Source organism: Lissotriton helveticus, chromosome 1_1 (genome assembly GCF_964261635.1).
Source record: "Lissotriton helveticus chromosome 1_1, aLisHel1.1, whole genome shotgun sequence".
NCBI lineage: Eukaryota > Metazoa > Chordata > Amphibia > Caudata > Salamandridae > Lissotriton > Lissotriton helveticus.
The window spans coordinates 623,936,700-623,963,783 of record NC_136057.1 but is presented as its reverse complement, the minus strand read 5'-3'; the positions used below and the strand labels follow the sequence as shown (position 1 = coordinate 623,963,783).

Here is a 27,084-nt window from a genome sequence, read left to right as displayed (position 1 = left end):
CACTGATTGAGTGGTTAGGTGTTCCCACGGGACCTGATTTTGACAGGCTGTTTGATCTTATTCTCAAGGAGCAGGTGCTCAGTTGTTGTTGGCCGGAGTTGCGGCAACACCTGTTGAGGTTGGAGACCTTTGATCCTTGGGAGCTGGCAAAGGAAGCAGACAGATTGGAGAGTGCTAGAGGTTCTCTAGAGTCATTAGGGAGTGACTCCAAAAGTAGTGGTTCAGGTATCTTCCAGCCCAGCGTGGTGGAAGAGGCTCAGTGTAGCCTAGCTAGGTCCCAGGATAGCGAGGAGGGTGTAGGGGCTCACTGCCTGGCTCAGTGGAGCAGGAGTGAGGGGGAGACCGAGGTTCCCCAGACGCCCGAAGCCCTGCCTCAGGACTTGGATGGTTTCTGTAGGGAACACCAGGTTGGGGACCTAGGCTGTCCTGTTAGTCCATTTGAGGAAGATCTCCTAGTGAGTAGAGGACCTGGAGCGTCTGTAACCAGAGCTCCTGTGGTTCTAGAGTCTGGCAGTACCGCTCCGGTAGGGAGGGTACAGGAGTCCAGCGTGAGGAGTGATTGGGGGATGAGTTTCCCAGTGGATGCACCAGTGGACCAGGGACTAGCCAGTTGGGCTAGATCTTCTTGGGGGGACCCGGGTGGCGCCACTTCTGGTCTGGGGGATCGTCACGCACTGTCAGGTGGACAGGGGACGGGAGATCTGCGCCAGACAGACAGTCACACAACATATGTCTCATTTGTTAGCCTCAGGGGGATGGAGTGTAAGTCCCCAGAAGTCCTGGAGTGCCAGGCAATTGTTCCACCGAAGGTTTTAGACCAGAGGTTGGAAGGCCAGGTTCAGGATCAGCCTGACCTGAAGGGTAGGATGACTGTAACCAGTGTCCTGACCGGTTCTTCTTCCAGAGGAACTTCTCCAGGTGGGAGAGGGCAGACCTCTGGAAGGGGGTGCAGAGGGTGGGAGAGCCCACCTCTGACCCCGGTGCAACCTGAGGGGTTAAACCCTGGGTTGGAATGGCGTTCTAGGTGTACCCCTCGCAGGAGGAGAAGGAGGAATCCTAGAAGAAGAGGTAAGGGGAGGAGAGCCTTCCCTGAGACTCCTGGTCCACCTGAGGTTGTAGACCCTAGGCTGGAGAACCAGTGGCAGTCTAGTCCTGTCTTGCAGACAGGGAGAGTGGAGAATGGCTACTATGTGCCAGGGGTTACTACCCCCCGCTCTGCGAATAGGCATGGACCAGTGGCACCTGGGTGGCCCAGGGCCTGGTCCTGGCCACGGACAGCTTGGGAGTACCAGTGGGGTAGCCCAGTTGGTCCAGACAGTGTGTTGAGAAGGAATCCCATGGGTTCACCATGGCGTAGAACAGGAGGGTGTCCCTGCAGTTGCGGACCCGCGTCCGTGTTCTATCGCCCCAAGCAGGGAAGTCCATCACGGTGGTGATTGTTCTCCCCTGCGTTTTGGCTGGAAGGGGGTTGTGTTGGACTTGGCCCTTAGGGCAGGTTCACACCTAGACTTTTTGCTTTAAATGGTGAATTGGTGATGGTGATTTTTGGGTTCTGCGAACTTTCACTGTGTCTCAGTGCGTGGAGTCAGGTAGGCCTGCCCTCCCATTTGAATGCATGAGGAATGTATGTGTCCCTGGTAGTTCCTGATGCGTGGGGAGTGCAGGCTCGAGTTTGGTATGTGCGAACTCGTGGGAGTGAATGCTGCGCGATGGTATGTGCAGCTTGTATGTGTCTAGTGGGGAAGTGCCATTCCTAGACATGGCTGTACATGTGCTGTGAGGGTGCTGGCGTGTGATTGGCTGGAGCTGGCTGGCATGCCAGGCTCCAGGAAGTCTGGATGGGTCTGCCCGGTGGTGAGTGGGAGATTAGCATGCTGATGGCTGGGGAGGAGTGTACCTGTGTCCTGAATGAGGCTGGGTTTTCCCCTGACAAAGCTGGCTCCGCCCCCCTGTGGTGCGTCTAATGACCCAAGCCCTGCCAGTGAATAGAGAGGGTGGTTCAGCCCATCCACAGTGCTCACAGACCAGCTGCGACTGGTTCTGCCCCCACCCTGCACCTACAGACAAAGGAAATGGTGTATAAAAATGGGGCTGTGTCCCCACAGAGGTTGTTCTCTTCCAGGATCCTGAGGGGGCTGCTGCTGGGCCAGAGGACCGCCACTTGGAGTGTCTCCCTGCCTGGAGACCCAGTGAGCTGGCTCTGGGCCCAGCCTTGCTCCCCCTGCCTTGCTGAAGGACTTTGCTGGCTTCCAGCGTCTGGAAGCGCTGCATCTTGACCCATAGCGCCTGGGGGCACTGTATTGGCTCTCTAGCGCTGAGAGCGCTTTACTTTTAGTCCCTGGAGCGCCTGGGAGCACTTTTGCTTTGCTCTAGCGCTTTAGAGCGTTTTATTTGTAAAAGCCGGTGCCCACCCGGCATTTGACACGTTTTGCCGATTTTCGGCGATAACCCCGTATTTGCCGATTTCGTAGCCCTGGCAGGGGCCCACCCTTCCAGGAACCTGGTGCCGTTGGTTTGGCCCCAGATCGAGTGCCCACCTCGATTTATTGTTTATTGAAGAAGCCGGTGCCCACTCGGCTTTGCCTGCTGAGATTGTCCCCGTTGCCGCCGGCCCGCGACCAGGAAGTCAGGCAGGCCGGGGGCGGGGCCTCGGGACAACTCTGTGACGTCATTCCCGGGCCGCGCTGGGATTGGCTGCCGGCCCGGGACCTGACTTCGAGGCCGAGAGAAGTGAAGCCGGAAGCTGCTGCCTGCCGGGGCTCCCATGTGAAGGGAGAGCCCCGGGGAGAAGCAGAGCCCAGGAGAGAGAGGGGAGAAGTCTGCGGCGAGCCCCGAGGAGCGGGAGCTCTCATGTGTCCCCAGTGAAGAGGAGCAGGGCCGAAGAGGAGTCCTATCCCCCTGCGAGGAGGAGCCCCTCCCCCTGCCACAGGAAGCCGGTGAGTGGGGCCCCGGGGGCATTCCTTCTTTGAGCCCGGAGAGGCTCTGGCCGCATATTTGTTTTATAGCCCTGAGAGGGCTCTGGGGGCAGTTCCTGATCCCGAGTCCCAGAGAGGGGGACTCCAACGGCTGGGATCAAGTCTAACTCGAGCCCTGAGAGGCTCCCCACCCCCATTTTGTGTTCGGAGCCTAGTGAGAAGCTCTTGATGGCACCACGAGTCATTTTCGAGCCTAATAGAGGCTCGAGGCACCCCCAGTGTTCCCGGGTCCCCCGTGAGGGACCCCAACAGCCCAGTGAGGCTGCATCTTTTTGGTTTAAGAGTCCTGAGAGACTCTCAGGGGGCATTGTATTTGTTTTGAGAGCCCAGCGAGGCTCCCACATTGGCCCCATCGTTGTTTTTGAGTCTTGGAAGGCTCAAACCTTGTTGCACCAGTTGCCCAGCACTTTGTGGGCAACTGCCACGTTTAGGCCCCCTGACATTGGAAAAGTTCTGGTGTTCCTGCCTATGGACAGTCACAGGTGGTGACTTCTGTGAATTTGGCGCTACTGTACTTTTTCTGCACCTCTGAAAGTGTTTTTATGCGTCATGTGCCTTGTTTTTACACCTCTGAATGTATTGTTGATGCATCATGTGTTTTCCTTCCTTACACCTCTGAATGAATGTTATGCATTGCATCATGTGTTATGTTCTTACACCCCTACAGGTATTGTGATACGTAGGTGGTTGTTTTCTCCCTAGTACAGGTGGTGCTAGTGAGGTCCTGGTTACCAGTAGTTACTGGTTGTGTGCTCTATTTTTATATTTTGTGCTACAGTGATTTACATTCTAAGTGCTATTTCTGAAAGTGTTACTTCTGATTCCTGACAGTGGTCCAGGTGGCCCTGTCTTGTACATATCCCCTATAAATTCTGCCCGTGCCTCTGGCACATTGTAAAGTGTGTGTCTTATCTAATGTGTTTTGGTGTAATACAAAGGCTATTTTTATATAACCTTGTGTGGAGTTTCCTTTGTGGTGGGCCCTGGGTGTTGATGCTGGGGTGCGTGCGCAAATACTTAACTTACATCGCCTCCAAGTTTAGCCTTGCTGCTCGCGCACGTTACCTAGAGGGTGAGAAGGGGTTATCTTGGCGTGTTACTCCCTTGCCCTGACTTGGGAGTGGTGGTCTCTGACTGACTTTGGCGAAAGCCCTGGCCAGCCAGGGATCCCATTTCCAACACACGATGAACACCATCCACTCGGGATCACCAACCGACCCATGCCCCCACCACGTCTTCAACAAGGCCGACTCCGTGATCGCACCCCAATTCCGGGACAACATCAACTGCTCCTTCAACACCTCCACCTTCCTGGAGAGCTGGAAGCATGCCAAACTCAGCGCCCTCCTGAAGAAACCATCAGCGGACCCCACCGACCTCAAGAACTACCGTCCCATCTCGCTCCTCCCTTTTCCTGCCAAAGTCATCAAGAAGACCGTCAACAGACAGCTTGCCGCCTTCCTCGAGACGAACGGATCCCTCAACCACTCAGAGTCCGGCTTCCGAGCCAACCACAGCACCGAGACCGCACTCATCGCAGCCACTGACGACATCCGAGCCCTGCTCGACAACGGGGAAACAGCGGCCCTCATCCTCCTGGACCTCTCCGCAGCGTTCGACACTGTCTGCCACCGCACCCTAGTACAACGCCTCAGCAACATCGGAATCCAAGAGAGGCACTCGAGTGGATCATCTCCTTCCTCGCCGGAAGAACCCAGAGAGTCCGCCTCCCCCCGTTCAGATCCAAGGCCACCGAAGTCATCTGCGGCGTACCTCAAGGATCATCTCTCAGCCCCACTCTCTTCAACATCTACATGAGCCCCCTCGCGGCCACCGCACGCCAACACAACCTCAACATCATCTCCTACGCCGACGACAACCAGCTGATCCTCTCCCTCACCAACGACCCTGCCACCACCAGAGCCAACCTACACGAAGGGATGAAAGACGTAGCCGAGTGGATGATGAACAGCCGCCTGAAACTGAATTCAGACAAGACGGAAGTCCTCATCCTGGGATCATCACCCTCGGCCTGGGACGACTCCTGGTGGCCCCCTGCCCTGGGCAGCGCACCCATACCAACGGACCACGCACGCAACCTGGGCTTCATCCTGGACTCCTCCCTCTCGCTGACCAGACAAGTCAACGCCGTCTCATCGTCATGCTTCAACATCCTACGCATGCTACAAAAGATCTTCCGATGGATCCCCACCGAAACCAGGAAGACGGTCACCCAGGCACTCGTCACCAGCCGACTGGACTACGGAAACGCCCTCTACGCCGGAACCAGAGCCAAACTTCAGAAAAGACTCCAACGCATCCAGAACGCCTCCGCTCGACTCATCCTGGACATCCCCCGACACAGCCACATCTCCGGACACCTGAGAGACCTGCACTGGCTCCCCGTCAGCAAGAGAATCACGTTCCGACTCCTCACCCACGCACACAAGGCCCTCCACGACCTGGGACCCAGATACCTCAACAACCGCCTGACCTTCTACACTCCCACCCACCAGCTACGATCGACCAGCCACGCCCTCGCCGCCGTTCCACGCATCCGAAGAGCCACCACGGGAAGAAGATCCTTCTCCTACCTGGCAGCCAAGACTTGGATCTCCCTCCCCATCCACCTACGTCTGACCCAAGACCACCTCTCCTTCAGGAAGCAACTCAAGACCTGGCTGTTCGAGCAGTAGCGGACCCCTCCTCCCCCAAGCGCCTTGAGACCCTCCGGGTGAGTAGCTCACTATACAAATTTCTTGATTGATTGATTGATTGATTGACGACAGAGAGGGCGACGAGCTGGATGAGCAACTGCGATATGGGGCTATGACTTGATGTGGGCACAATTGACTGCTGAGTCGCACGCATATATTGTGGTTTATAAGGTCACCTGAGTGTTGTATCTATGCGGAATGAATAAAATTAATAAAGTTTGTTTAAAAAAAAAAATCTGAGCTAATGAAATCTCCGTTTTTTCTGCCATACTCTCCTTGTTGAGCTCCGGGATGTGCCCGCCGTCAACCCCTAACTCCGCTGAGGAAGAGTAGCCTCATAGGAGAGCATTGTTGCCCATCGCCTGCATAGCCCCATCTCCCAAATCCTGTTTCTTACGGATTGTCCGAGGGCTGGCTTCCGGGGTGTCCGTGCCCATATCATTGGAGTGTCTACTGCTTAGCTCACTGTATCCACTGCCATGAGAGCCACTACTTGCACAAAACTTTAGGATTGACTCTATCTCATCATCAGAAGAGTCCAAGTGGGCTGATAAGGAATAAAAATGATCCCCAGAATCGATTTCCTTACTTGCAGTCTGGATATCGCTTATACTTCTTGCACCTAGGTTTCCTGGGTTTGAGAGGGCCATCATAGTGGAGCCTGCATTGATTTTAACGGGGCTGGTAATGACTGGTGGTGCAATGCTGTGGTTTTCACCCGCTTCTGCCCCTCCTGTCCTTGCCACCTTCAGAGCTTCACCCTCTGCAGCTTGCACCGTATTGCAAGAATCAATTACAGTCTTAGTTTTAGCAACCAAGTCCCCCTCCACAGTTCGTGCGGCAGAATGGTTCCCTGATTGGCTTCTCTCTACCATCAGTCCAGAACTATGCTGTGTCTTTTTTTCTCTTTTTCAGAGGTAAACAAAGGGGGAATCTTTTTGAGCCCACTCACGTTTCTCCCCTGAGGTATTTCCATTGCTACCGTTCTTGCCACCTTTATACAATGTTGCCGTAATTTCAGGATTTTTGACGGCTCCAGCCGTATCCGTCGGGGGACGAGATCTCCCGCTCTCAGCCTTGTGAAGCATCACCAGGTCAACTCCACCCTTTCTCCTTACTCAGTCGTCTGCCGTCAAGGCAGTCACACAACACAGGTGCCAATACCACAGCATGCCTCCAAAGCAGTCCCTACAGCCTTAGCAGCCAGTTGCGCAGCGTCACCAACTTAATTCCTTTCATGCAGGATTGGCAGCCCTGGAGAGGCCAGTGAGTACGGCCACGACCGTGCGAGCATTGCCAGAGTTTTTTCTCAGCTAATTTTCCCCTGTTCAGGCAGGGAGGAACGGGAGCACCAGCTCACACGTCCAACAGCATGGACGCCATCTTGCCTCTCTCCGGAAGAAAATATATTCTTGCTGAAATGATCTAGCTTTTTGGCTTCCCGGTCCAGCGGGTATGTAGTAGAATTTAATTATGAGGAGGAGGGTTGAACCATCAAGCTTTCTCAGGGGGATGTTGGGTGAGAAATGTTCGATCCCCTGGAGCAGGGCCATGGCAGTGGACAATAGTCCTGTTGATAGGAGCCCCTGTGCTGGGCTTGCACCAAGTCCTAAGCAGGACGTCTGTAAGTGCTCCATTAAAGGGGTTTGGCTGGGGAGATTTCAAGTTGAAGCACTTTCGTCAAGACTGCACTGTAGGAAAGTCCCTCTTTTTGACATGGTTAGCCCCACTTTTTGCCTGGAAAATATGTAATTTCGACTGGAGGCGCACAGAATCCCTGCCAACCAGTTCTCCTGTGCTAGAAGCTTTTTCCCTAAACTTTTGTTTCCCAATTGGCTCTTTCCCTAAACTTTTGTTTCCCAATTGGCTTAACTTCAGTACCCCTTGTAAGTCCCTAGTAAATGGTACCCCTGGTACCTAGGGCATTGGCACTGAAGAGAGACCTCAAGGTTAGTAACACAAATTGTTCCACCCTTGGGGCCCCTCACCAAGGCCATGCCCCCTGCCATTGCAGACTGTGTGCCTTGGTGAATACAAAACCAAAGAGTCAACATGGCACCTCCCCGTGTGTCATGCCCACAGTTTCTGCATGGGATATAGGTAAGATACTCCTCTAGCAGGCCTTATAGTCCTAAGAAAGGGTGCACTATATCTCTGGTGAGGACACATCTGCATGAGCAGATGCGTTCCTTCAATATCCATGTTGTTTCTTGAATATTGTAAGTGAGCGGGGAAGCCATAGAGAGTACATGAGCTAGATACTCGTCATTACGAATTCCCCAGCTTCATGATGGCTTCCCAGTACTATGGGATGTTTGGTACCAGACATTTTGTGTTTATAAACCTGCACTGATTCCAGTGTGAGATCTAATAATAATTGCACACAGAGGAACCCTTAAAGGGGTCCCCTGAAATCTACCAACCCTAGTGTGGTCACCAACTGGTCTAAGTCAGCCTGTCACCACCCTACAGAGTTCTGATATGGAGTGAGTGCCTCCTGTCCTCGCCCCCTTTAGGCAGGAAGATAAGTTGGGACACGAAGAAAGAATAGAGGGTGTGCCCCCCTCTGCCAAATCTACCCCTCATGTGCTGGAGAGAATGGTGGGACTTCTCCTATCAGGGCCAGCTCTATGTCCACCTCCCACAGGAGGTAGGCATAATAGAAGGCGTAGACACTCCAGGTAAAGGGCCCATTGGCCACTACCTGTCACTCCCTTGTAATTTAGTCTTTAGGTGGCATACCCAGACCCTGGACAGTAGTATCGTCGCTGTGTGGCCTACACAACCCCCGGATAATCTTCAGCAGTTTGCAAATCACCAGAGAAACTCCCTTGAGATAGAGGTACTATCTTCTTGCAGCCACAGGTCTCCAAAACGGCTTTGGCTCTAGGGAACTGGATGATTCTGGACAGGACTTTCCTGCCCAGAATCATCCAACTCCCTAGAGCGACCAATGTTTCAGAGCACCAGCTGAAGGTGCACTTGCTCTGGAGGGTCAGCTCGGCCTCTGCACCAGGTCTTGAGGCCCCAGGACCCACCAGAGCTGAAAGGCACCAATACCCAGGGTACCAGACCCTTTACTGTAAAAACTTACAAAACCGAGTACCGGCGGACTCCAATTCTAATGCAAGCCAGCACACAATGAGACACATCTGGACTCCAGAGACCCACCTCAGCAGTGTCCCAGCAGCTCCAGAATCGCCGCTCCAAGGTGCCAGCCCCTGACTGTGAGGTGTCTCTTGCACGCATTGCCCAGCTGCACATCTTCACTGCACCAATCCCGTCCAGCACAGGCATCTTCAAACAGCTTTGCTCCTGTGGCCCCAGAGCCCTCCCGACCTCTACTCTCCCTTGAGAGCCCTCAGATTTGCCTGCAAGCCCCCCTTTGTTTTTGGCCCCATGTCTTTGTAGCGCCAGCTACACAGTACCCTTTTTCCTTGCTCCCTGAGAAATCCAGGATGATCCAGTGAACTTGGCCCCCAAACCTTCCGATTCTTAAAGGTGAACCACAACAGTAACTGCATTGCATTGATTTTCCAATTGCCGTTTTCCTTTCATACAAAATGTATTGTGCGCAATTGCACATGTAGGGAGCTGGCTCTGTATATACTATACCAAAGTAAGGTATAGTGTGCACAGAGTCCAGGGAGTCCCCAGAGGTATAGCAGAAGCTAATTAGGTAAGTACTAATATCTCTCTTTGTGGTAGTGTGGGCGAGCAGTTAGGCTTATCCAGAGGGTGTGTTAAGCCTTTATTGTATTCACTCAATCAAGGACTGATACACACACTCAGAGACTGAATCCAGACCAATTTGGTAAAAATAAAAAAATACGTATGTTTTATTTTAGAACCAAGCAGGACTTGGCAAAGGTGAGTAATATATACGAATTAAAGTGCAAGACTGTTCAAAGTAATGCAGTTGTGCTTGAAATTACAATTGTTACAAGTTTGTATCAGTTTTAAATGCAGTTTGTATCATACAGTAAGTACTTTCAGATTACTTTTGAGTTACTTTGGATGACTTTAAGTACTGGAGGTGGTATGCCTAGATACCCCACCCTAAGATCTCTACATACAATGTAAGTACGACTTTTATACTTCGCTATATAGGTTCACTTTTCTTCATACTATAACAAATCCACAATTAGAACAATTTTAGGACCATAATCTTATAACATGGGTTCCTATAGGAAAAAAATGGTTATCAGCTTTGGAGGTAAGTACTCGACGCATGAGGGTGAGCTTTGGGGTTTCGACCAAGGTTCCTCAAGGCTGGGTGCAGAGTGCAGGGGCCCAGTATCAGCCAATGGGGCTAAGGGAGCATTCGGTTAGGGATTGCTGAAGAGCAGGCTACTCGGTTGTGGCAGCAAGCTCCTTAGGTTAATGTCAGCACTGTAGAGGCCCACGACTGGCACAGGAGCTACATAACCAGCGGCACTTGGGCGGTCAGGTGCGGGGTGCAAAATGGGCATCAGAGACCCTGTGCTTTCCAATGGAGGCCTTTAGTTTTGGAAAGATGCTGCAGGCTCATCCAGGAAGACTTCCTGAAGGTGACCACTGGCTGGAGAGGTAATTTAGGATCTTTAGGAATGCTTGGAGATACCCAAGGCCGTGAGTAGTAGGCTTCAAGGGTGTCTTCTGGGGTCGGGTTTTCTTACCAGCTCCGCGGTCGGGGGGATCCTTCATGTTGAGCCTCCAGGCATCTTCAGGAGTGTTGAAGGAGGTTGGGGATCACAAGATCCAAGGTCAGGATCGCTGGAGAGAGCCCCTTGGGGTGTTGGGCCACTGAAACTTGGGCCGTGGGCGTCGGGTGAAGAGTGGTGCAGAATCGCGGAGCCACCGGATTCCAGATTGTGGAGGTGAGTCTTGGATGGAGCAAATCCAGTGTTCACGGGAGACAGGGCCTGTGGGAAAGTCACAGGGCAGGTTTTTCGGGCTCTGGGGGTTTCTGGCTGCTGGCCTCGCTGGAGTTCTTGCTGTAGCTAGGTTGTGGACAGGACAGGCCGGTAGGACTGGGGCCAAAGCAGTTGGTGTCCTCTTCTCCTTCCTGGGTCAGCACAGCTCTTCTGTCCTTCTGCTTTCTTCCTCGATTCTGAGGAGCCAAATTTCAGGGTCACCCCTAAATACAAAATTTAGGGGCGTTAAAGGGGTGTGCAGGTCGAGACCAATGGGTCCCTTCCTTGGAGTGGGTACACCTCTTATTATGCCACCCTCCAGTGGGAAGGGGCATGAGCCTCTTTCTAAGTGGATGAGTCCCCTCATCTTCAAGATGGAGGGGACTGAGATGTGAGCTTCAACTCGCCTCCCCCATCTGAGGGGTGGAGTTGGCAAAGGTGGGCAAACCTCTCTTCCTAGCTTGGATTTTTCACCGATTCTCCTGCCCAAAGTGGTGCCAGAACTGGTAGGAGCCAGTTGCTGGGACAGCAAAAGGCAGGGACTACTTCCAAAGGTGGCAGTCCTCTGGAGCTTTCCCTTTCATGGACCCAGCCCTACTGTGGAAGGAGGCATGACACCTCTGCCCAGGATGGGCTTTGTTCCTGGACCCAGAGAGGTGAGGCTTTCTACGCAGGGGTCCAGAAATCTGTCTGGTGGTGGCAAACGGCAGGCAGTGGTCGGGGGACCCTTCAGGTTGAGGCTGCAGGCATCGTCAGGAGTCTTGAGGGAGATCAGGGATCACCAGATCCCAGGTCAGAATCGCTGGGGAGACCTTAGGGTGTTGGGCCACTCAAACTTGGGCCATGGGCGACCAATGGGTCCCTTACTTGGGGTGGGTACACCCCCTATTATGCTACCCTCCAGTGGGTGAGGGCATGAGCCTCTTCCTAATTGACTGAGTTCCCCCATCTTCAAGACAGAGGGCACTGAGATGTGTGATTCACCTCGCCTCTTCCACCTGAGGGGTGGGGTTGGCCAAGGTGGGCACACCTCTCTTCTAAGCTCAGATTTTTCGCCGATTTTCCCACCCTAAGTCAGGGCCAGAACCAGTGGGAGCCAGTTGCTGGAGGCAGCAAAAGTCAGGGACAGCTTCCAATGGTGGCAGGCCTTTGAAGCTTCCCCTCTCGTGGACCCAGCCCATCCGGGGAGAGGAGGCATGAAACCTCTGCCCTGGATGGGCTTTGTTACTGGACCCAGAGAGCGGAGGTTCTCTGGCCAGCGGTCCAAAAACCTGTCTTCTGGTGGCAAATGACTGGCAGACCATTCAGGAACCACACCAGGGCTGGTCGATTTTGAGGGGCCATCTCTAAGATGCCCTATGTGTGCATTTTACATTAAATCCTACACTGGAGTCAGCGTGGGTTTAATAGGCGGAGAAGTTTGCTACCAATCTTCCCAGTTTTTAGTAAAGCAATTATGGAGCTGTGGAGTTCATAATGATCATCTCCCAGACCACATACTCATTATGGCTTTACTACATTTACAATGTCTAAGAATGGACTTAGACACTGTAGGGGTACACTGTACCTCCCTCCCCTTAGGACTAGTGCACTCTGCAAGAGGGATAACATACCTAGGCCTCAGGTAGTGGATTGCAGGCATGGCACACAGGAATTTGTGCCATGTCAACTCTTCACCTTTCTCTGCAACAAAACACACAACCTGCAGTGGCAGGGTGTGTGTGATAAGGTTCAGGGCCTCTAAGGTTGGTGCAATTGGTGCTGCAGCTGCAGCCCTTAGATGGTGGTAACTATGCAAAAAGGGGCACTTTCTTACAGCCCAAAACAGTGATTATTGCATTTATTGTGATTTTCTCATATTGCGAAAAGACTTTACCTTGTACCCCAAGTTCTTGGTCTAAATATTTATGTAAAAAGAAATACTATTTTTCCAATTTGGTCTTCATTCATTGAGTGTGGGTTTCATTTATTACCTCGGTGAGTACAACAAATGCTTAGCACTACCCTCTGATAAGCCTAACTGCTCGCCCACACTACTACAAAATATTAGTATTATCTATTTTTGCCGCTGTAAACCGATAAGGGTCTACTCAACCTCTCTGCATGGTGTACCACATTGTGGTGTGCTAAATAGAGGGATGGGTTTCCTCCAGCCAAACTAAGGTTGAGGACGTCAGCAGCCCTCCACACCATATTGCTAATGAAGCTCCATCCTCTGTAGCTATGGCAGGAGCAGAAGATATACCAGCTTTTGGAGAGGTGCCCAGTGCACTGGCTTCACCCAGATCCTCACACCCCTAATGGGGTCTTCAGAAGGCTGGCATTCTTCAGGGTCCAGCGATCCCTCCCATTCCTCATCGAGTCCCACCCCGTAAGAATAAAGCTCAGGCTCCGGGCTGGACTGCATGAAGCCAGTTAGCTCCTGAGTCGGCTGATGTCAGTCCACTCTATGTTGGAGTCGAGGATGGGGCCGCCGGGGTGGGGTGGGTGGATGGGGGGGATAGGGAGGAGGTCTAGGTGGTACAAATGGTGCCAGTCCATATCCATCAGTGGATCTTTGGGGCCCGAAGGGCTGCTGGGGCTGGAGACGCTGGCATGGATCTAGAAAGGGCCCCTTCAGAACTCGCCAGGCCCAAAGGAGCACCAGTTTGAACGAGCTGCCCAAATATAAGGTGCATTGTCTAACAAATTTTTGAAGCTTGTCAATGTTTGGTCCGGCTCCCGGAAACTCGGGAAGGTGCAAAGCTGACTCAAATGTTGGCTCAACTGCAGAGCCAGGCCTTAAGAGGCGACACTCCTTCGTCTCGTCAGCTGATGGACAAGGTGAAGTTGAAGGACACTTCGACTTCTGTTTATGTCTGGACAGACCCAAGTGGCTTGACGACTTGGAGTGCAATGACGACCTGGGGCTCCGCGACTGCTTCCAGGATCTTGCTCTTTATCAGGACCTAAATCGTTGTGGCGTCGCACATCGAGCGAGAAGAAGCTGTAGGGATCACTCCCTCCAGGTCTCTGGATGCATGGCGCAGCAGTCGGGACAGGTTATCGGGTCAGGGCCCCGCTCAAGGCACCAAAGGCAAACAAGGTGCTGGTCTGTCACATCGCCGGTAACAGGCACCTCATGGCTTAAAGTCAGCCTTCTTAGATGACATATTCCTGCACACCAGGAAGATATCCTCAAAAAAGAGTCAAAACAACACTGAAAAAACCTATTCATAAAATGACTAAGAGGTATCTCTTCCCGTATCTGATCTGACTGGCGCCGAAAGAAAAGAACTGACGTCAGCGCATGTGGGTGACATCTGTATAGGCACAGTGAATGTCATTTCTAGTGTGGATGATCCTATGCCGAGCTTATCAATGCCACCTACAAGCATGCAGGGTTACAGCTCACAAAACAATTCCAGATCCAGTCTGACACCTTTGGATAAGTCTAAGGTAAAAAAAATCTGCAGCTAGACGTTTCTATCAGATAACAGAACACTAAGATAGTAAGCAGCCCAAAGGGTCTCTCTTGAGGTACTTAAAGCCAACACAATATTTTCTTTCCTGAACACTGCCCATCCAGTTTCTTTTGAAAAATTAGGTACTCATAAAACTCGGTTGCTATTCCTCCTCCTTTCTTATGGGAATGGTACAAACAGCACATTTTGTACCAGGTGGAACCATGATATCACATAAGTCTTTTAAGACCCAGATTCCAGGAATAAATAAACCTAAAAAATGTGTTCTAAGGTCAGGTTCCTGAGTATAAATGGAAACATTTAGCTTTGCTGTACTCTCTGAAACAAGGATGACGAAACTGCAACTGAATGAATACTTAATAAAGCTTTCACAAATGCATAAATTAGAACAGACAGTGTGTAATTGATTTAAAAAAAATTATCTTCTATATTAAAAATTTAAATAATGCATTAATGTTTGAAAGCTCAGTTTAAAAAAACTTCAGTAATGATGAAATATAAAAGTGCAGTCAACAATGGCCTTATAATGTCTGCTACTGAGACTGTTAAAGTATACAATGCATGCCATACAATATCTGATTCACCAAAGTAGTAAAATTGCACTTGGTAATATGGGTTATAAATGTTGGTGGTCAGATTAACTACTGATACGTATGTTTTATTTTTAAACAGCTGCAACTTACGCTGGTCCATAATCGCATACAAACAACACTGCATTCCCTAGGGATGAACACTTCTTAGCAGCACAACCAAGTTTGTAACTGGAAGCCCACACAACCTAGAAAAAACACATATTTAGTTTTCACCAAACTGTATATAGTTCAACTTTTGATTGTTTTACTGAAATATTTTAGCTTAAAATACAACCACTTGCAATCATTGGCAAATCTAACAAGTCTAGTTGTGTCTGCAGATGTATTTGTTTTGTCAATGCTTGTTTCATTTAGCAACTCTTATTAAAGCAAAAAAAAAATGGACATCCCAAGTCAATCAACCAATCAGGGGTTTGTACAGCACTATACTCACCTGTTAGGGTCTCAAGATACTGGGAGAGGGGTTTGTGCAGATCTGTTGGGGTCAATTGAAGAGCTAGGTCTTGAGGTCTTTCTTGAATTGGTGCAGTGTAGGGCTTCTCTGGAGGTGGAGGGAGAGCTTGTTCCATGTCTTGGCTGCAAGGTTGGAGAAGGACCTTCCACCCGCTCTGTTCCTGTGGAAACGTGGAAAGATGGCTAGGGAGAGGTCGGCAGAGCGGAGGATCTCCTCACGGCAGGAAGGAGATGCGGTTGTTGAGGTTTTGTGGTCCTATGTTGTGGAGGGCATTTTAGACGTGCATGAGCAGCTTGAAGTTATTCTTCTTTCAACGGGGAGCCAGTGTAGGTTGCAGAGGAGTTGAGTGATGTGGTTGTGCCTTGGGATATCGAGGAATAGTCTGGCTGCTGTGTTCTGATTGGTCTGGAGTTTGTGGAGGAGTATTTCGTTGATTCTGTCGTAGAAGGCATTGCCGTAATCCAGTCTGCTGGTGATGAGGGCATGAGTGACCGTTTTCCTGGAGTCGGAGGGTATCCTTTTGAATGTTTTTCGTAGTATGCGGAGGGAATTAAAGCATGCAGAGGAGACTCCGCTGATCTGGCGATTCATAGTGAGCGATGAGGCCAGTATGATGCCTAGGTTATGTGCATGGTCTGTTGGGGTAGGGGGTTTCTGAGGGTGGGGGAGGGGGGTGACACCAGGTGTAGTCCCATGCGGAGGGGGTGGAGCCGAAGATGAGGACTTTAATTTCCTTTGAGTTGAGTTTCAGGCAGCTGTTCTTCATCCAGGCTTTCATCCCTTCTTGAAAGTTGTGCCTGGTGATGTCGGGTTCCTTGGTGAGGGAGAGGATGAGTTGGGTATAATCAGTGTAGGAGACTTTGTTGAGCCCATGGTTTTCAACAATGGTTGCAAGGGGGGCCATGTATACGTTGAAAAGGGTGGGGCTGAGGGAGGATCCTTGGGGTACTCTGTATCAGGTCTCTGTTGGTTCGGATAGGAAGGGCGGGAGTCTTATTCTCTGTGTTCTGCCGTTGGGAAATGAACGTATATAGTCTAGGGCGTTTCCTTAGATGCCGTGGAGTCTGGTGGCTACTGTGCAGTGGGAGACGTGCCGAAGGCTGCTGATAGGTCCAGGAAGATGAGGGCTGCTGTTTGGCCTTTGTCGAGGAGGTTGCGGATGTCGTCTGTTGCCCGCTTTTTCGATGACCTTGGCTGTGAAAGGAAGCAGTGAGATGAGCCTGAAATTCTTGAGGTCCGTTGGATCCGCGAAGAGCTTCTTTAGGACGTTTCCAGTTGTCTGGAAATGTGGTGATCTCGAGGGAACAATTGATGGTTTGACGTACCGCAGGTGCAATGGCTGTGGTAGCCCTGTGGAAGTTGTGTGTGGGCAGGGGTCTGAAGATCTTCCGGAGTGGATGCTCTAGATGGTATTTAGGGTGTCCTTTGTTGTGAGTGGGCCCCACATAAGTAGGGTTTGTTGGGGGGCGTCGCTGGGGCGGGGGTTGGGGTGGTGCAGATGTCTTGGTCATCGAAGTTGTCATAGAGCGTCTTGATCTTGAGGTGAAAGAAGGAGCTGAGTTTGTTGCAGAGGTCTTGGGAGGGAGGGACGACTGTAGTTTCGCTGTTGGGTTCAGCAAAATCCTGTATGATGGAGGAGAGTTTCTTGGAGTTGTGGACGTAGGAGAGGATTCTGTCCTGGAGGAAATTCTTCTTTGTGGATGTGATGAGTTGGTGGTGTGCTGTGTTGGCTGTTTTGTAGGCGGTACGTGTTTCCGGAGTTTTGATGTTTCTTCATGTCTTTTCCAGTCTTCGGCAGGAGCACTTGGATACTTGAAGTGCCGCTGTTAACCCGTTTGCCTCTTGTTGTGTCGTCTTGTGGTCTTCTGGAGGGAGGCAAGTGTGTTTGCACAGTTGGCGATCTATCGATGGAGGTTACTTGATGCGGTGTTGGGATCTGTTGTACTTGGGGGCGGAGTGCATGTGAGAGCGGAGGTGAGGTGTTTTTCGGAGACTTTGTTCGAGATTCTGCGTAGGGGTGGGGCGCGTGCTTGTGAGTGGTGGGTTCTCTCAAGGAGAAATGGATGCAGTGGTGGTCAGTCCAGAGCTGTTCCGTGGTGTGGTTGAAGAAGATGCTGTTTAGACCTGCGAAGACGGGGTCGAGTGTGTGTCCTGCTGTGTGAGTGAGGTGGAGACAAGTTGCTTCAGTCCTAAGATGGTGAAGTTCTGTAGGAGGATGGTGGTGTTAGGGTCTTCGTGGTTGTCTAGGTGGAAGTTTAGGTCTCCGAGTAGTATGAAATCTGTGGAGGCAAGGGCATGGGGTGTGATAAGGTTGGCAATGGTGTTGGTGAACAGGGTGCAGGGGCGGGCGGTCTGTAGTTGAGGGTTCCATGGAGCATCATTCTGGGGTTGGTGTGGATCTGGAAGTGGATATGCTCCATGGGGCTGTGATATGTCATCCGAGTTGGTGGGTGTCGTTCAGAGGGAGCTTTTCTGGATGATGGCGAGGCCTCCTCCTGGGCAGGTGGGGCGGTCTTTCCTCAAGATCTTGTATCCGTCAGGGATGGCGGGTGTGATGTCATGTCCAGAGCTGGCGTTGGTCCAGGTCTCAGTAAGGAAGGTGACGTCAGGCGTGTGAATGTTGAGGATGTCCTAGATTTTTGTGGCGTGTCTGTGCAGGGAGTGCATGTTGAGGAGGATGCAGTTCAATGGTTCGTGTGCGATGCCGTTTGGTGGGATTGGGGTTGCTGTTGGGGTCTGGAGGTGAGTGAAGGTGTGGTGGCAATGTCGGCAGGAGATCGCGTCTTGGGTTTGCATTGGCATTGAGAGCTGGCATTTGATGTTGCATTTGGAGTTGAGTGAGTGAAGAGTGGTGGGGTCGTAGTGGCAGGAGGTCAGTGGACCAGGGGGTCCCTGGCGCTGGTTGCGGTCAGGTCACAGACGGCTTTGCCTTCTGGCATGCCAGCACCGCAGCTGCCCTTAAGTAGAAGTTGGGGAAGGGTGATCACCTGGGAGCGACAAGCAGGGGGAGGAGGGGCCCGGGGGCAGTAGCGGCAGGATGCACCAGAAGAGGGAGCGAAATAGGCAAAAGAGGCAAAAGAGAAGAGGCAAAGAGAAAAGAGGCAAAAAGAGAAAAAGAGGCTCGTGTTATCGCCAACACAGTACAGCACACTGTACCACACATCAACGTGTGCGTATCCTTGTGGTTGGAGGACGGGGTACTCAAGCTAGTCCCTGCCTTACTGGACTCCGGTGCCACAGGCAACTTCATCGACCGTGCGTACGCGGAAGACCTGGGGGTGCCCCTACAAAAGAAAGACCACCCTGAACCAGTAAAGGCAGTGGACGGGACTGCCCTGACGTCCGGGCCAATACGCTACCACACAAAGCCCCTCATCATGCAGTTCGGAACTGACCACTTCGAAACTATTCAATTCGATCTGATTGATGCCCCGCACTTTCGGTTGATTCTGGGAATGCCGTGGTTGACATTTCACGATCCAACGGTAGGATGGGCTAGCCGATCGGTGGTGATGGATTCACAGTTCTGCAAGGACCATTGCACCAAGCAACAGGTGCTTACCGGCAATCAAGAGGAGGCCCAGGCGGTGTTCCTTTCCGTTGGTTGTGTTGAACAGAAGGTGGGCTGCGTGTGTACCCTCCCTCCTGAGTACCTGTCTTATGCCTCTGTCTTCAACAAATCCAAAGCAAGCCGCCTACCGCCTCACAGAGACTATGACTGCCGAATAGAGCTGGTCCCAGGCACGACGATCCCGTGCAGTCGAGTCTACGCGCTTACGGAACCTGAGACTCTCCATCTCAGGGAGTATCTGGACGCTTACTTGGCCAACGGTTTCATACGTCACTCCTCGTCCCCCGCCTCTTCCCCTCTTTTCTTTACCTCTAAGAAGGAAGGTGGCTTGCGCATGCTGATTGACTACAGAACCATAAACCGAGTCACTGTAAAGAACAGATACCCCCTTCCTTTCATCCGGTGTTGCTGGACCATCTGAAGGGAGCCAAGATCTTCACCAAGCTAGACCTACGGGGAGCCTACCACCTGGTGAGGATGAGGAAGGGGGACGAATGGAAGACAGCCTTCCGGACTAAGTTTGGGCTCTTCGAGTACTGCGTTATGACGTTTGGGCTCTGTAATGCCCCAGCGGCATTCCAGTTCTTTATGGACGAGGTGTTAAGGGGTCTCGTGGACGTGTCGTGTATGGTCTACATAGACGACATACTGATTTATTCTACCACAAAGACTGAACACGTTCAACATGTGTCGCAGGTCTTGGAGAGGCTCCAACAGCACGCCCTCTATGCTAAGCTGGAGAAATGTATTTTCCACGTCCCTGAGGTAGAGTTCCTGGGCTAGGTCATCAACGCCAAGGGGATATGTATGGATACGCGGAAGGTGGAGGCCATAACTCAGTGGAAATCCCCCAGGAACCAGAAGGAACTGCAGAGCTTCATAGGCTTCGCCAATTTCTACCGGCGTTTCATTAAGGACTTTTCACTGGTTCTGCAGCCGCTATCTTTTCTCCTCAAGAAAGGAGTCAGGTTTGTTTGGTCTGAGCAAGCCGAAGAGGCCTTTCTGATTCTGAAGAACCGCTTCACGGAGGCTCCCATCCTGAGACATCCAGACGTACAACAGCCTTTTGTTCTCGAAACCGACGCCTCTTACTATGCCTTGGGTGGGATCCTTTCACAAAGACACCCTGACACAGGACAACTCCACCCTGTGGCTTATTTCTCCAGGAAGCTGACACCGAGCGAAGTCAACTGTAGCATATCAGACAAGGAACTGCTTGCTGTAAAAAGGGCCTGCGAAGAATGGAGACACCACCTCATGGGGGCTCGCCATACAGTGGAAATATTTACGGACCACAGAAACCTGCTGTTCCTGAAAACGGCCAGGGCTTTGACCCTCAGACAGTTGCGGTGGTCCCTCTTTTTCGTAGATTTCGATTTTGTGATTAAATACCGGCCTGGAAACAAACACGGCAAGGCGGACGCCTTGCACCGGCCTATCGACATCGTACGAACAGAGGAAGCCACGAACTCTGCTCCTCCTGTGCTCACGAGGGCCGTATACCCTACACAAGAGATTGCTCTGGTGATAGACCCCGACTTCCTGAGTGACCTTACGGAAGAAGTGAGGGGGATGGATGCGCTGTCCTGGGTACGGGAGAATCCTGACGATAGGCGCCAGGAGACAGACCTTCTTTTCCACCAACAAGCCCTCTTCCTGCCGTCTGCCACCTTGCAAGACAGGGCTCTGAGGTGGGCTCACGATTCCTCTCTGGGGGGTCACATGGGGATACATAAGACCATCTCTCTGCTTGAAAGACACTTCTGGTGGCCCCGGCTGTAGGAACATGTCCGTTTCTATCTCTCTGGATGCGCCGTATGTGCTCAAAGCAAGACTCGACACACAAAACCAGTGGGACGGTTGCAACCCATTCCTGTACCAGACGGTACACAGTCAAAATATCGAGTTTTAAATTTCGACCTACCAAAATATCGTGTTTGAAATGTTGAAGGTACAGAATATCGATGTCAAGAATATTGTAGGACAGAATATCAACCCTAAGGTAAGTAATATCGAATTTATTCATATCGATGTAAGTAATCGAAGTTAGTAATATCGATAGCATATATATCGATGTAACTAATTTCGATGTTACTAATATCGATATTTGTATTATTTTTATGTTTTTTATTATGTATGTGTTATATGTTTCTGTTAAATATTTAAATTCATTTATATTATATGTGTATTATTTTTATATATTAATACATTTATTTTTAAGTAAATTATATGTTTTAGTACCGGAGCGGTTGTAGGTTTATAGGGGAATAGGGTGGGAAGTAATTTAATTGTAAATAACTAATGATTTTTTTATGTATAAATAATATTTTATTTAATTATTAATTGGCAATTAAATATTTTAATTGATAAATTAATTATTTAATTGGTAATTAATGTTAATTGTTATTAAATTTTATGTTTTAGTACTTAAGCGGGTTGTGGGTTTATAGGGGATAGGGTGGGAAGTAATTTAATTGTAATTAATTAATTTTTTTATGTATAATTTAATTTGTAATTAATTATTAATTGGCAATTAATTATTTTAATTGATAAATTAATTATTTAATTGGTAATTAATGTTAATTTAAATTAAATGTTATGTTTTAGTACCGGAGCGTGTTGTGGGTTTATAAGGGTATTGGGTGGGAAGTAATTTAATTGTAAATATTTAATTATTTATACTTTTTTTGTTATGGATAATTAATGTATTAATTAATTATTAATTGGCAATTCATTATTTGAATACATAATTAATTTATTTAATTGGCAATTAATATTTGTAATTTGTAATTATTTTTTATTCAGTAGAAAAATTCATCAATTAATTGGTAAATTTTTTTTTAATTGTTTTTAAATTTTGTATATTGTTTCTTTATTGTATTTTAATTGTGATTTAATTTAAAAATATATATTTTTTTATGATAAATAGTTTATTTTTTTATATTTATTATTTGGTGAGTAATATTTAATAATTATTAATTATTGGTGTTTGTTGTTAATTTATTGTCAATTAACTATTCAAATTGTATTGGTTGTATTAATTATTAATAGTTTTTTATTGATGTTGATGTATTAAAAAAAATAATTATACATTATTTCAAATATAAATAATAATTATAGGTATGTTAAAATAAAATGCTACGCTATTAAACGCTTTCCCTACTGTTGCACCCTTTGGAGTTGGAATAGTAATTTTTCCCCCTACGCTATCCAAAGCTTTCCCTACTGTTGCACCCTTTGGAGTTGGAATAGTTATTTTCCCCCCTATGCTATCCAACACTTTCCCTACTGTTGCACTCTTTGGAGTTGGAATAGTAATTTTACCCCTACGCTATCCAACGATTTCCCTACTGTTGCACCCTCTGGAGTTGGAATAGTAATTTTTACCCGTACGCTATCCAACGTTTTCCCTACTGTTGTACCCTCTGGAGTTGGAATATTAATTTTTACCCGTACGCTATCCAACGCTTTCCCTACTGTTGCACTCACTTGAGTGGGAATAGTAAGTTTTCCCCCTACGCTATCCAACTCTTTCCCTACTGTTGCACCCTTTGGAGTTGGAATAGTAATTTTTACCCTTACGCTATCCAACCTTTTCCCTAATGTTGCACTTATTGGAGTGGGAATAGTAATTTTTCTCCCTACGCTATCCAACGCTTTCCCTACTGTTGCACTCTCTGGAGTGGGAATAGTAATTTTTCCCCCTACGCTATCCAACGTTTTCTCTACTGTTGCACCCTCTGGAGTTGGAATAGTAAGTTTTCCACCTACGCTATCCAATGCTTTCCCTACTGTTGCACCCTTTGGAGTTGGAATAGTAATTTTTCTTTTTACGCTATCCAATGCTTTTTTTACTGTTGCACCCTCTGGAGTAGGAATAGTAATTTTAACCCATACGCTATCCAACGCTTTCCCTACTGTTGCACTCACTGGAGTGGGAATAGTAATTTTTACCCGTACGCTATCCAACGCTTTCCCTACTGTTGCACTCACTGGAGAGGGAATAGTAATTTTTACCCACCCGCTATCCAACGCTTTCCCTACTGTTGCACTCTCTGGAGTGGGAATAGTAATTTTTCCCCCTACGCTATCCAACTCTTTCCCTACTGTTGCACTCTTTGGAGGTGGAATAGTAATTTTACCCCTATGCTATCCAATGATTTCCCTACTGTTGCACCCTCTGGAGTTGGAATAGTAATTTTTACCCGTATGCTATACAATGATTTCCCTACTGTTGTACTCACTGGAGTGGGAATAGTAATTTTTACCCACCCGCTATTCAACGCTTTCCCTACTGTTGCACTCTCTGGTATGGGAATAGTAATTTTTCCCCCTAATCTATCCAACTCTTTCCCTACTGTTGCACCCTTTGGAGTTGGAATAGTAATTTTTACCCTTACGCTATCCAACCTTTTCCCTAATGTTGCACTCATTGGAGTGGGAATAGTAATTTTTCTCCCTACGCTATCCAACGCTTTCCCTACTGTTGCACTCTCTGGAGTGGGAATAGTAATTTTTCCCCCTACGCTATCCAACATTTTCCCTACTGTTGCACCCTCTGGAGTTGGAATAGTAATTTTTCCACCTACGCTATCCAATGCTTTCTCTACTGTTGCACCTTTTGGAGTTGGATTAGTAATTTTTCTTTTTACGCTATCCAACGCTTTTTTTTACTGTTGCACCCTCTGGAGTTGGAATAGTAATTTTTACCCATACGCTATTCAACGCTTTTCCTACTGTTGCACTCACTGGAGTGGGAATAGTAATTTTTACCCACCCGCTATCCAACGCTTTCCCTACTGTTGCACTCTCTGGAGAGGGACTAGTAATTTTTCCCCCTACACTATCCAACGCTTTCCCTACTGTTGAATCCTTAGGAGTTGGAATTGTAATTTTTACTCTTACGCTATCCAACGCTTTCCCTAATGTTGCACCCTCTGGAGTTTGAATAGTAATTTTTACCCTTACGCTATCCAATATTATTTATATTTATTTATGTATTTAATATGTTACATAATGTTGTATTTAATTAATTTATAAAATATTGAAAGTATATTTAATTGTTTTTAATTATTAAATATAATTATTTATTATTATTTATGTTATTATTTTATGAGTGTTGATGTATTTGTAATTTATAGTATTTGTTAATATTTTTTAATTAAATAATATATATATATATTATTAATTAAGTATATATTAAATATTGTATGTTTAATTTTAATGAAATGTTTAATAATAAATATGTATTATTTATTCATTTTAAACATTATAACATATTTTTAAATAAGTTTACATTATATATAAGTATTAGTAACTTAATTTAACTTTTTTTATTTTACAAAAAACCCCGATATTTTTAATTACGATATTTTTAACATCGATATTTTAGTTTCAATATTTTTGTACTTACCATGTTGTAGATAGGGTGTCGATATACTTGCCTTCGATACTCCTGCGTCGATATTTTGTCCGTTGATATTCTGACCCTCGATATTCTGTCATAGATTCGTACCAGACACCCCTTGGCACACGGTCTCCATGGACTTCATCGTTGAGATGCCATCCAGTAATGAACACACAGTCATACTGGTCCTGGTTGATCACCTAACCAAAATGGGACACTTCGTGCCTTTGAAATCCATCCCTTCTTCCTCTGAACTATCTCTCGTCTTCTTGCAACATGTGGTGAGGGCACATGGAATGCCAGCTGTACTCATCATGGACCGCGGTTCTCAATTCACTTCCCGATTCTGGAAGGAGTTGTGTTCTGTCATGAACATAGATGCACGTCTCTCGTCCAGTTACCACCCACAAACGGACGGCAAGACGGAAAGACTCGACCAGACTTTGGAACAATATCTGCGGTGCTATACCCTGTACCACAAAAACAAGTGGAGTACCTTGCTGTGGACGGCGGAGTTCGCCTACAATAACAGCATGCATACTACTCTAGGCTGCTCCCCCTTTTTCTGTGTGTATGGGTATAATCCGAATATGCTGTCCTTCAGTCGGCCTGTAACCAGCAAGCATCCTTCCATACAAGCCCACCATGTGCATCTTCGTGCAGTTCTTGAAGACGCTAAGCGTCATCTGTTGAAGGCCCAAGAGACCAGTAAGAGGTATGCAGACAAAAAACGTTCCCCCGAACCACCATACCAGATAGGGGATAAAGTGTGGTTGTCTACAGTCCACCTACACCTGAAAGGCTCCAATCGTCTGAAACCCAAGTACGTAGGGCCCTATGCCATTACAAAGATCGTCAATCCGGTGGCAGTAGAACTACAACTGCCCAGTACATGGAGAATACACCCCGTGTTCCACGTCTCCCTGTTGCTTCCCTATTTACCGCACTCCAGACTGCAGGCTAGGCCAGACCCCATAGAGCTAGAAGGGGAGGAGTACGAGGTACAGGCTATCCTGGACTCCAAAAGAAGTAGGGGAAGGGTGTTGTACCTCATACACTGGAAAGGCTACGGCCCGAAGAACGCACTTGGGAACCCCTGGCTAACCTCCATTGCCCCAGACTGTTGCGCCTGTTCCATGCTCGGAACCCAACCAAGCCTGGCAACCCGCCGGGACGGCGGCCGTTGCGGAGGGGTACTGTCACGGTCCGACGTGCTTCATGCGGCTGGGAGAACTACGTCTCCCAGCAAACACTCGGACAGGCACCGGATGCTGCCTGGAGGTCGGGCGGTATATAATGCCGGCCACCAGGGGGATCCGGTGCTTGTCACTGACTCCGCCAGTCTAAGCTGAAGGCGGATCCTCGCGTACGGGTTCGCGTACCTCCAGCCTTACCTGCCTTCACTGACACCATCCGAAGAATCGGCACCTACGCGCCTCCTGTGCCTGCCGGCACCGTCGTTCCTGAGGAAGAGAAGCGACGCTGCAGCTGCTTGTTTCCGCGAGACTACGGACGGAACCCGGGCCGCTGAAGGAAGCGCCTCGAGGTACCGTTATCAGCGCCAGAAGGGCGCGTTGTATTTTCTTTTCCATTCTTTGGTTTTCTCTTTACTTTGCTAACTAAGAGGGGCCCCCTGCCTTGGTGCTAACGCGGTAGGAACCGGGGGAAGCTCACGGATGCCCAGCTCCCGAGGTCCCGCTCTCATTCAGCGCCCACACTTTCAAGGGTATTTGGCTATTATTTTGTATACTACCTCGGACACTACCGACCAAGGGCTAATTAACGGTAGGAACCGGGGGAAGCTCGCGGATTCCCAGCTCCCCGAGGTCCCGTTGCCCCTACGCCCTTGCGCTGCTCTGTCATTCCGGATTGGCAGTTCTACAGAACACACTCTCAGGAAAAGAGCCTCGTTATTCCCAAGTGAGTTCCACTGTGGGTAGGCAGGAGGGGGTTATTGGGAGGGTCCTCTCTGACGCAGAGTTAGCGGACACTTACCTGTCTCCTGTGTTGCTTCTCCCCACCTGCAGAAACTACCAGAGACGCGTTCCTGAGAAGTATCAGGAAGGTGACGGCAGTTTTTCCTTTTTTTTCCCTACAATCCCTGTTTATGTTGCCCAGCCCCTCTGGCCCTGCTCCTCTGTAAGGAGTCTCCTTCTCCTCCGGTGGGACAGTGTGGGGGGGGGGGTTTCGAGAACTAGTTATCGCTCCCGCTGGATTCCGCTCACAAGGTTAGTGCACCATTGGGGTCCATGACAACCGTGGACTCAATGCCGTCACCCCGACGGACGTACACCCGATCCCCCGAGCAGATGAACTCATTGACCGCCTGGGATCTGCACACTACCTCAGCACCTTTGACCTGACCTCGGGGTACTGGCAAATCGCACTCACAGAAGGAGCAAACGAGAAATCCGTCTTTTCCACCCCAGATGGACACTACCAATTCCGGGTGATGCCCTTTGGGATGAAGAACGCCCCGGCCACCTTCCAGAGACTGGTCAACCGGGTACTGGCAGGGCTGGAAGAATTCAGCGCAGCCTACCTGGATGACATTGCGGTGTTCAGCAACAACTGGGGAGAACACTTGCGGCACCTCTGGGAGGTGTTGATGGCCCTGGAGCAGGCCTCACCGTCAAGGCCAGTAAGTGCCAGATTGGGCAGGGGTCGGTGATCTACCTAGGGCACCAGGTAGGGAGCGGCCAGGTGGCACCCCAACAACCCAAAATCGACGCCATCCATGGGAACCCCCCACGACCCAGACAGAGGTGAGGGCCTTCCTAGGCCTCACCGGCTATTACAGGAGATTCATCAAAGGGTATGGCAGCATGGTGGGATTAACTTCCAAGAAACAGCCCAAGAGAGTGCATTGGACCCTGTCAGAAAGCTTTAGACAATTTGAAGAGAGCCATGTGCACCGCCCCAGTACTTCAGGCACCTGACTACACCCGAGACTTTGTTGTTCAGACCGACGCCTCAGAGCATGGCATAGGGGCAGTTCTCTCACAGCT

General features: G+C 49.3%; 1 protein-coding gene across 2 annotated transcripts in view; it reads right to left on the bottom strand.

The window, feature by feature from the left end:
• LOC144770300 (GLIPR1-like protein 1) overlaps positions 1-27,084 on the bottom strand; it is a 1,263,910-nt gene that overhangs the window by 608,712 nt on the left and 628,114 nt on the right. For both annotated transcript variants that reach the window (XM_078654709.1, XM_078654700.1), the window contains one exon: positions 14,735-14,829. In XM_078654709.1, coding sequence (XP_078510835.1) covers positions 14,735-14,829 — 95 coding nt within the window. The remainder of the gene's footprint in view (positions 1-14,734; positions 14,830-27,084) is intronic.